This window comes from Triticum dicoccoides, chromosome 2B (assembly GCF_002162155.2).
Source record: "Triticum dicoccoides isolate Atlit2015 ecotype Zavitan chromosome 2B, WEW_v2.0, whole genome shotgun sequence".
Taxonomy (NCBI): domain Eukaryota; kingdom Viridiplantae; phylum Streptophyta; class Magnoliopsida; order Poales; family Poaceae; genus Triticum; species Triticum dicoccoides.
The window spans coordinates 780,722,877-780,732,712 of NC_041383.1; the positions used below are offsets into that span (position 1 = coordinate 780,722,877).

General features: G+C 48.6%; 1 protein-coding gene across 1 annotated transcript; it reads right to left on the reverse strand.

The window, feature by feature from the left end:
* Positions 1-1,439: 1,439 nt before the first annotated feature.
* Positions 1,440-3,144, reverse strand: LOC119368786 (berberine bridge enzyme-like 28). The gene has a single exon (XM_037633947.1). It carries the CDS (start codon positions 3,132-3,134, stop codon positions 1,542-1,544), a length of 1,593 nt encoding a protein of 530 aa, XP_037489844.1. The 5' UTR covers positions 3,135-3,144; the 3' UTR covers positions 1,440-1,541.
* Positions 3,145-9,836: the final 6,692 nt, after the last annotated feature.

The following is a 9,836-nucleotide window of genomic DNA, read 5'->3' on the forward strand; positions in this document are numbered from 1 at the left end:
AGAAGCATTCGGATGGATCTATTGAGCGTTACAAAGCGCGACTTGTTGCTCGCGGTTTTCGGCAGCGTCATGGTCTTGACTATGAGGACACCTTCAGTCCTGTCGTCAAGCCTACCACTATTCGGCTTCTTCTCTCCATTGTTGTTTCTCGTGGTTGGTCACTTCGTCAACTTGATGTGCAGAATGCTTTTCTACATGGATTTTTGGAGGAAGAGGTTTATATGAAACAGCCGCCTGGTTTCTCTGATCCTGATCGTCCTGACTATATCTGTCGTCTTTCCAAAGCACTATATGGTTTGAAGCAAGCTCCTCGTGCCTGGCATGCCCGCCTTGCCTCTGCCCTTCGTGCTCATGGGTTTGTGCCGTCCACTGCTGACACTTCATTATTTCTTCTACAGAAGCCAGAAGTCACTATGTATCTTTTGGTATATGTCGATGATATTATCCTTGTCAGCTCTTCTCAGTATGCTGCTAATGCTCTTGTCTGCTCTCTTGGTGCTGATTTTGCGGTCAAAGATCTTGGGAAGCTTCACTACTTTCTTGGAGTTGAGGTCACTTCTCGTGCTACTGGTCTTGTCCTTACGCAGAAGAAGTACTCCTTGGAGTTGTTACAAAGAGCTGGCATGCTGAAGTGCAAACCGACCACCACACCCATGTCGTCTACCGACAAGATAACAGCTGTTGATGGTGAGCTTTTGTCTCCTGCGGATGCCACAGAGTACAGGAGCATTGTTGGTGGACTTCAGTACTTGACGATCACGAGACCAGATATCTCTTATGCTGTTAACAGGGTTTGTCAGTATCTTCAGGCTCCCAGAGATACTCATTGGGCTGCTGTTAAACGCATTCTTCGTTATGTTCAGTTCACCCTGACATTTGGTATGCATATTCGGCCGACTTCCTCTCGGGTCCTTTCGGCCTTCTCTGATGCAGATTGGGCTGGTAGTCCAGATGACAGGCGATCCACGGGGGGTTATGCAGTATTCTTTGGCTCTAATTTGATCGCCTGGAGTGCTCGGAAACAGGCTACTGTGTCACGTAGCAGTACTGAAGCTGAGTACAAGGCTGTGGCTAATGCTACTGCAGAGATTATTTGGGTGCAGTCTTTGCTTCAGGAGTTGGGTTTGTCTCAACCACAGCCTCCTATTCTTTGGTGTGATAACATCGGTGCTACATACCTTTCTGCAAATCCAGTATTTCATGCCCGAACGAAACACATTGAAGTTGACTATCACTTTGTACGGGAACGTGTATCGCAGAAGCAACTCCAGATCAAGTTTATCACATCTAAGGATCAACTTGCAGACATCTTCACTAAGCCTTTACCGCTGCCACAGTTTGAGGCTTGTAGGCGCAATCTTACCCTTCTCAGTTCTTTAGAAAGTGGCTAAGATTGAGGGAGGGTGTTAGACTATGTATAGCTTCTGTACTTATGTACGTATTGTAACACAACCATTATATATAATGAGATAAGCCACCCCTAGAGGGTTGTGCTGGTTCCCCAAAACTTATTGTCTTACACGCACATGCATGCAGCTCTGCTAGATCACTTGCGTCGTCATCGTCTCGATCAGCGGCGGGATGCTCTGCTCGTTCCTGAAATAGTTGGTCGGATCCACGGCGGCTTTCACCGATGCGAGCCTCCGGTAGTTCCCCACGAAGTACCGCTCGCCCCAGACCTTGCCGCTCTCGAAGGTGCCGTCGTCGTCGTTCTGGCCGATGTCCAGGTCTCGGAAGTTCACGTACGCCCGCCTCGGGTTCTTGCTCACGTTCTGCCCCATGAAGTCGTATAAGGTGTCGATCCAGCTCTTGGCCGCCGCGCCGCAGTCACCCTGCTGATCCCAGTATGCAATGTACTGGACGACGTACAGCACGCCGTTCCGGTGCGGGTATGGCGTGGCGGCGGCGGAGACGCTGTCCATGAACCCGCCGTGGGGCTCCAGGATGATCTGCCCCGAGCCGTCCATTGGGAACCAGCGGGAGAAGATGTCCTTCCATACGGCCCTGGGGATGGCGCGTCGGACGTAGTCGGACTTGGCCTTGGTGAAGGCGCTCGTCCAGGCGGTCCTGTCCAAGAGCACTTCCTCCAGCGTGCCGTTGCTGGCGAAGCTGAGGAAGGGCGTGGCCGCGGACTGCAGCCAGGTCATCGGCTGGCAGTCGGCGCTCGTCATGCCGAGCTCCGGGAACTGCTCGTCCATCGTCGCCACCAGCGCGCCGCATGAGCCGAGGTAAAGTGCCTGGAAGAGAGCCTGCTGCCCCTGCTTTACGATCACCCTTATGGTGAGGTCGCTCGGGAGCGATGGCGCGACGTGCTGCCATCTAGTGAGGATGTCCACGGCGCCCTGGTCGACCGTCCTTCCGATGTTGACCACCGTCACCGTCGGCGGGACCCGCAGGAGCTGGACTTTCCACGAGAGCACGAAGCCGAAGCTCCCACCGCCGCCGCCTCGGATGGCCCAGAAGAGATCCTCCCCCATGCCGGCCCTGTCTAGGAGGTCCCCGTCGGCGTTGACCAGTGTGGCGTCGACGATCTTGTCGACGGCGAGGCCATGCTTGCGCGTCATCATTCCGATGCCCCCGCCGCTGAAGTGGCCTCCCACGCCGACGGTCGGGCACTCGCCGGCCGGGAACGCGACCCGGGAATCGTTCTTGGCGATGGCGTAGTACAGCTCGCCGATAGTGGCGCCGGAGTCGACCCAGGCCGTGGACTTGAGCCGGTCGACGCGCACGGCCCGGAGGTTGGCGCCGAGGTCGACCACCGCGAACACCTCGGACGGCCACACCGAGCGGTACGACAGGCCCTCGTAGTCGTGCCCGCCGCTGCGCACGCGGAGGCGCACGCCCTGCCTGCGGCCGCACACCACGGCGGCCTGGACATGGGAGGCGTCGCGAGGAGTCACGATGCAGAGCGGCGGCCTCACCGTGGCGTTGATGAAGAACTTGGGGTTCTTGATGGAGGAGACCAGCACGTCGATGAAGTTGCTGGAGCTCTGCGTGTACACCAGCTCGTTGGGTATCTTCTCCCGTAGGCATTGGAGGAAGCCATGGCCATCGGAGGAAGCTAGGGAAGGAACAGACGTCAGGTAGCATGAGAAGAAGCTCACGGAAAACGCGAGTGCCAAGCCTCTGAGCATTGTACTTCAATTATCTGGACCTCCCCAATCCCCTGAGCGAGAATGCTGTACTACTTCAATTATCTGGAGCTCCTCCCTCCGTTCCACGTGAAACACGAGGTCGTGCACGCATTGCATCAAGGGACATCGTTGATGCGTTTATGCACAAGTAAGTCATGAGTGGGAACTATCTAGATGGTGATTTTTCTGCACTGAGATGTGTTCCGTCGCTATCGTGAGATGTGTTCCGTCGCTATTGTGAGATCCGTGCCACCCATGTTTTCTAAAAAAGTTGATAAATTTTGTGTTGTTTCAAAATATTGTAAGATATTTTGTTAGTCTTTCTCGTTATTTCAAAGTGTATCATAATGTTTCATTGTGTACCAGTAAATTCATTTTGAAACAAGTGCACTTTTTTGTTGGCACAATACAAAACATTAACTTTGAAATGAGAAATGCTAAAAAAAACTTTGAAATGAGAAAAAGGACGCAATAAAACATTATGTTACACAACGAAGCCAGATATATTTTGTCTCAACATAGAAACGTGGCATGAATGCCAAAGCGGTGAACACTATGGATGCACGCATGGAATATTTCGTGCATAGTAGAATATCATTTCTAGAACTCTCTATCTTATGCATCAGAATATGAGGACTAGAAGATATTGAACCCGGTCGTTTCTTGTATGTAGCAACTTTATAAATTTACTAAGCCACCATAGAAAAAAAATCTCATGGAGTTTTTATTTTGTTCATGTATTAGATCGATTTTGAGATCTAATGCATGGGCTTGAATTTATAGGGCTTTGTAGTACCTAGGTTTGTTAATTATGGGCCTACACTTTCAGGACTATTATTGGGTTCAAAATTTGAAAATCTTGGTGGCCGAAACATCACAAGGCCTTCTCAATCTCTAGCCACTCTCGCTGGAACTGTAAGACGTATTGTTGGGAAACTGCACGACACCCTAAACAGGGTGTGGCTATTTCATATATATATAAGTACCAAAGGGTACAATACAAGGTGTATATAGAGTCTATGTATTTACAGTCTAACAAAACCTCCCTCAATCTTAACTATGGCCTGAAGTACAAAGCAAGTTAAGATTGCGCCTACAACCTACAAACTGTAGCCGTGGAAGAGGCTTCGTGAAGATGTCAGCAAGTTGATCTTTGGAGGAGATAAACTTGATACAGAGTAGCTTCTGTGCAACGCGTTCCCGGACAAAATTATAGTCAACCTCAATGTGTTTCGTTCGGGCATGGAATACCGGATTAGATGAAAGGTATGTAGTACCGATGTTGTCACACCAAAGGACTGGAGGCTGACTGGGAGAGACTCTCAACTCTCGCAGTAAGGACTGTACCCATATAATCTTAGCTATGACATCAACAACTACCTTGTACTCAGCTCCAGTACTGCTGCGAGATACTGTAGCTTGCTTCTGAGCATTCCAGGCGATCATGTTAGGACCAAAGAACACAGTATATCCCCCCGTGGATCGCTTGTCATCAGGACTACCAGCCCAATCTGCATCTGAGAAGGCCGAGAGCTCACAAGATGGCGCAGGCTGAAGAAGCAAACCATACGAGGCAGTGAGACAGACATAACGCAGAATACGCTTCACAGCTGACCAATGTGACGTCCTGGGTGCATGAAGAAACTGACACACACGGTTAACTGCATAGGAGACATCTGGTCTGGTGATGGTGAGGTATTGCAGACAACCAACAAGACTGTGGTACTCAGTAGCATCGTCCGGTGAAAGAGGATCTCCATCAAGAGCAGACAACCGATCAGTTGCAGACATCGGAGTGATAGCGTGTTTGCACTGTAACATACCAGCACGACACAGTAAGTCCAGAGAATACTTCTTCTGAGTAAGAGTCAACCCAGCAGAAGACCGTGAGACCTCCAGACCAAGGAAGTAGTGGAGAGCACCTAAGTCCTTGACAACAAATTCATCACTCAACACAGTCACAAGACGATCAGCAGCAACATCTGAGGAACTGATGAGGATGATATCGTCAACAAAAACCAGTAGATATATTGTAACCTCAGGACGCTGAAGAAGGAATAGGGACGTGTCAGCTGTGGAGGGAATAAACCCAAGAGCTCGAAGAACAGAGCCAAGGCATGCATGCCACGCACGAGGACCCTGTTTAAGTCCATATATAGCCTTAACTAGATGACAGAGATGTCGAGGACGCGCAGAATCAACAAAACCTGAGGACTGGCGCATATAAACCTCCTCCTCCAAGACTCCATGCAGGAAAGCATTCTGCACATCAAGTTGACGAAGAAACCACCCTCGAGTAACAGCAAGAGAGAGCAACGAACGAATGGTAGTAGGCTTGATAACTATTGGAAATATGCCCCAGAGGCAATAATAAAATGATTATTATTATATTTCCTTGTTCATGATAATTGTCTGTTATTCATGCTATAATTGTGTTATTCGGAAATCTTAATACACGTGTGAATACATAGACCACCACATGTCCCTAGTGAGCCTCTAGTTGACTAGCTCGTTGATCAACAGATAGTCATGGCTTCCTGACTATGGACATTGGATGTCGTTGATAACGGGATCACATCATTAGGAGAATGATGTGATGGACAAGACTCAATCCTAAGCATAGCACAAGATCGTGTAGTTCGTTTGCTAGAGCTTTTCCAATGTCAAGTATCATTTCCTTAGACCATGAGATCGTGTAACTCCCGGATGCCGTAGGAGTGCTTTGGGTGTACCAAACTTCACAACTTAACTGGGTGACTATAAAGGTATACTACGGGTATCCCCGAAAGTATCTGTTGGGTTGACACGGGTCGAGACTGGGATTTTTCACTCCGTATGACGGAGAGGTATCTGTGGGCCCACTCGATAATGCATCATCATAATGAGCTCAATGTGACCAAGTGTTTGGTCACGGGATCATGCATGACGGTACGAGTAAAGTGACTTGCCGGTAACGAGATTGAATGAGGTATTGGGATACCGATGATCAAATCTCGGGCAAGTAACGTACCGGTTGACACAGGGAATTGTATACGGGATTACTTGAATCCTCGACATCGTAGTTCATCCGATGAGATCATCGAGGAGCATGCGGGAACCAACATGGGTATCCAGATCCCGCTGTTGGTTATTTACCGGAGAGTCGTCTCGGTCATGTCTGCATGTCTCCCGAACCCATAGGGTCTACACACTTAAGGTTCGGTGATGCTAGGGTTGTAGAGATATTAATATGCAGTAACCCGAAAGTTGTTCGGAGTCCCGGATGAGATCTCGGACGTCACGAGGAGTTCCGGAATGGTCCGGAGGTGAAAAATTGTATATAGAAAGTCCAGTTTCGGCCACCGAGAAAGTTTCGGGGGTCACCGGTATTGTACCGGGACCACCGGAAGGGTCCCGGCGGTCCACCGGGTGGGGCCACCTATCCCGGAGGGCCCCATGGGCTGAAGTGGGAGGGGAACCAGCCCCTGGTAGGCTGGTGCTCCCCCCTTGGGCCTCCCCTGCGCCTAGGGTTGGAAACCCTAGGGGTGGGGGAGCGCCCCACTTGACTTGGGGGGCAAGTCCCCCCCTAGGCCCCCCCCCCACTTGAGATGGGATCTCTAGGGGCCGGCGCACGCCCTAGGCCACCTATATAAAGAGGGGGGAGGGAGGGAAGCCGCACCCTAGTCCCTGGCGCCTCCCTCTCCCCATGTACCACCTCTCCCTCTCGCTGAGCTTGGCGAAGCCCTACCGAGATCGCTGCTGCTTCCACCACCACGCCGTCGTGCTGTTGGATCTCCATCAACCTCTCCTTTCCCCTTGCTGGATCAAGAAGGAGGAGACGTCTTCCCAACCGTACTTGTGTTGAACGCGGAGGTGTTGTTCGTTCAGCACTAGGATCATCGGTGATAGGGATCACGATGAGTACGACTCCCTCAACCCTGTTCTCTTGAACCCTTCCGTGCGTGATCTACAAGGGTATATAGATGCTATCCTCTATCTCGTTGCTAGATGACTCCATAGATTGATCTTGGTGAAGCGTAATTTTTTTTATTTTCTGCAACATTCCCCAACAATGGTATCAGAGATAGGTCTATGCGTAGTTTTCTTTGCACGAGTAGAGCACGAACTTGTTGTGGGCGTAGATGTTGTCAATTTTCTTGCCACTACTAGTCTTATCTTGTTTTGGCGGTATCGTGGGATGAAGCGGCCCGGACCGACCTTACACGTACGCTTACGTGAGACGGGTTCCACTGACTGACATGCACTAGTTGCATAAGATGGCTAGTGGGTGTCTGTCTCTCCCACTTTAGTCGGATCGGATTCGATGAAAAGGGTCCTTATGAAGGGTAAATAGAAACTGGCATATCACATTGTGGCTTTTACGTAGGTAAGAAACGTTCTTGCTAGAACCCTATTGCAGCCACGTAAAAACATGCAACAACAATTAGAGGACGTCTAACTTGTTTTTGCAGCATATGCCTTGTGATGTGATATGGCCAAAAGTTTGTGATGAATGATATATATGTGATGTATGAGATCATGTTCTTGTAATAGGAATCACGACTTGCATGTCGATGAGTATGACAACCGACAGGAGCCATAGGAGTTGTCTTAATTATTGTATGACCTGCATGTCAATGAATAAACGCCATGTAATTACTTTACTTTATTGCTAAACCGTTAGCCATAGTAGTAGAAGTAATAGTTGGCGAACAACTTCATGGACACACGATGATGGAGATCATGATGATGGAGATCATGGTGTCTTGCCGGTGACGAAGATGATCATGGCGCCCCGAAGATGGAGATCAAAGGAGCAATATGATATTGGCCATATCATGTCACTATTTGATTGCATGTGATGTTTATCATGTTTTTGCATCTTATTTGCTTAGAACGATGGTAGTAAATAAGATGATCCCTCATAATAATTTCAAGAAAGTGTTTCCCCTAACTGTGCGCCATTGCGAAAGTTCGTTGTTTCGAAGCACCATGTGATGATGGGTGTGGTAGATCCTAACGTTCACATACAACGGGTGTAAGACAGATTTACACATGCAAAACACTTAGGTTGACTTGACGAGCCTAGCATGTACAGACATGGCCTCGGAAGACAAGAGACCGAAAGGTCGAACAAGAGTCGTATGGAAGATACGATCAACATGGAGATGTTCACCGATGATGACTAGTCCGTCTCACATGATGATCGGACATGGTCTAGTTGAGTCGGATCATGTATCACTTAGATGACTAGAGGGATGTCTAACCTGAGTGGGAGTTCATTAAATAATTTGATTAGATGAACTTAATTATCATGAACTTAGTCTAAAAAACCTTTGCAAAATGTCTTGTAGATCAAATGGCCAACGCTCATGTCAACCTCAACTTCAACGCATTCCTACAGAAAACCAAGCTGAAAGATGATGGCAGCAACTATACAGACTGGGTCCGGAACCTGAGGATCATCCTCATAGCTGCCAAGAAAGCATATGTCCTAGAAGGACCGCTAGGTGACGCTCCCATCCCAGAGAACCAAGACGTTATAAACGCTTGGCAGTCACGTGCTGATGATTACTCCCTCGTTCAATGTGGCATGCTTTACAGCTTAGAACCGGGGCTCCAAAAGCGTTTTGAGCAACACGGAGCATATGAGATGTTCGAAGAGCTGAAAATGGTTTTCCAAGCTCATGCCCGGGTTGAGAGATATGAAGTCTCCGACAAGTTCTACAGTTGTAAGATGGAGGAAAATAGTTCTGTCAGTGAGCACATACTCAAAATGTCTGGGTTGCACAACCGCCTGTCCCAGCTGGACATTAACCTGACGAGGCAGTCATTGACAAAATCCTTCAGTCACTCCCACCTAGCTACAAGAGCTTTGTGATGAACTTCAATATGCAGGGGATGGTGAAAACTATTCCTGGAGTATTTTCAATGCTGAAATCAGCGGAGGTGGAAATCAAAAAGGAACATCAAGTGTTGATGGTCAATAAAACCACTAAGTTCAAGAAAGGCAAGGGTAAGAAGAACTTTAAGAAGGACGGCAAGGGAGTTGCCATGCCCGGTAAGCCAGTTGCCGGGAAGAAGCCAAAGAATGGACCCAAACCTGAGACTGAGTGCTTTTATTGCAAGGGAAGCGGACAATGGAAGCGGAACTGCCCCAAAAACTTAGCGGACAAGAAGGCCGGCAACACTAAAGGTATATGTGATATACATGTAATTGATGTGTACCTTACCAGTACTCGTAGTAGCTCCTGGGTATTTGATACCGGTGCGGTTGCTCATATTTGTAACTCAAAATAGGAGCTGCGGAATAAGCGGAGACTGGCGAAGGACGAGGTGACGATGCGCGTCGGGAATGGTTCCAAGGTCGATGTGATCGCCGTCGGCACGCTACCTCTACATTTACCTACAGGATTAGTTTTAAACCTCAATAATTGTTATTTAGTGCCAGCTTTGAGCATGAACATTGTATCTGGATCTCGTTTAATACGAGATGGCTACTCATTTAAATCCGAGAATAATGGTTGTTCTATTTATATGAGAGATATGTTTTATGTTCATGCCCCGATGGTCAATGGTTTATTCTTAATGAATCTTGAACGTGATGTTACACATATTCATAGTGTGAATACCGAAAGATGTACAGTTGATAACGATAGTCCCACATACTTGTGGCACTGCCGCCTTGGTCACATTGGTGTCAAGCGCATGAAGAAGCTCCAT

Bases quoted from the DNA above. Each gene is read 5' to 3' on its own strand.
- LOC119368786 (XM_037633947.1), bottom strand. From the start codon at position 3,134: ATGCTCAGAGGCTTGGCACTCGCGTTTTCCGTGAGCTTCTTCTCATGC.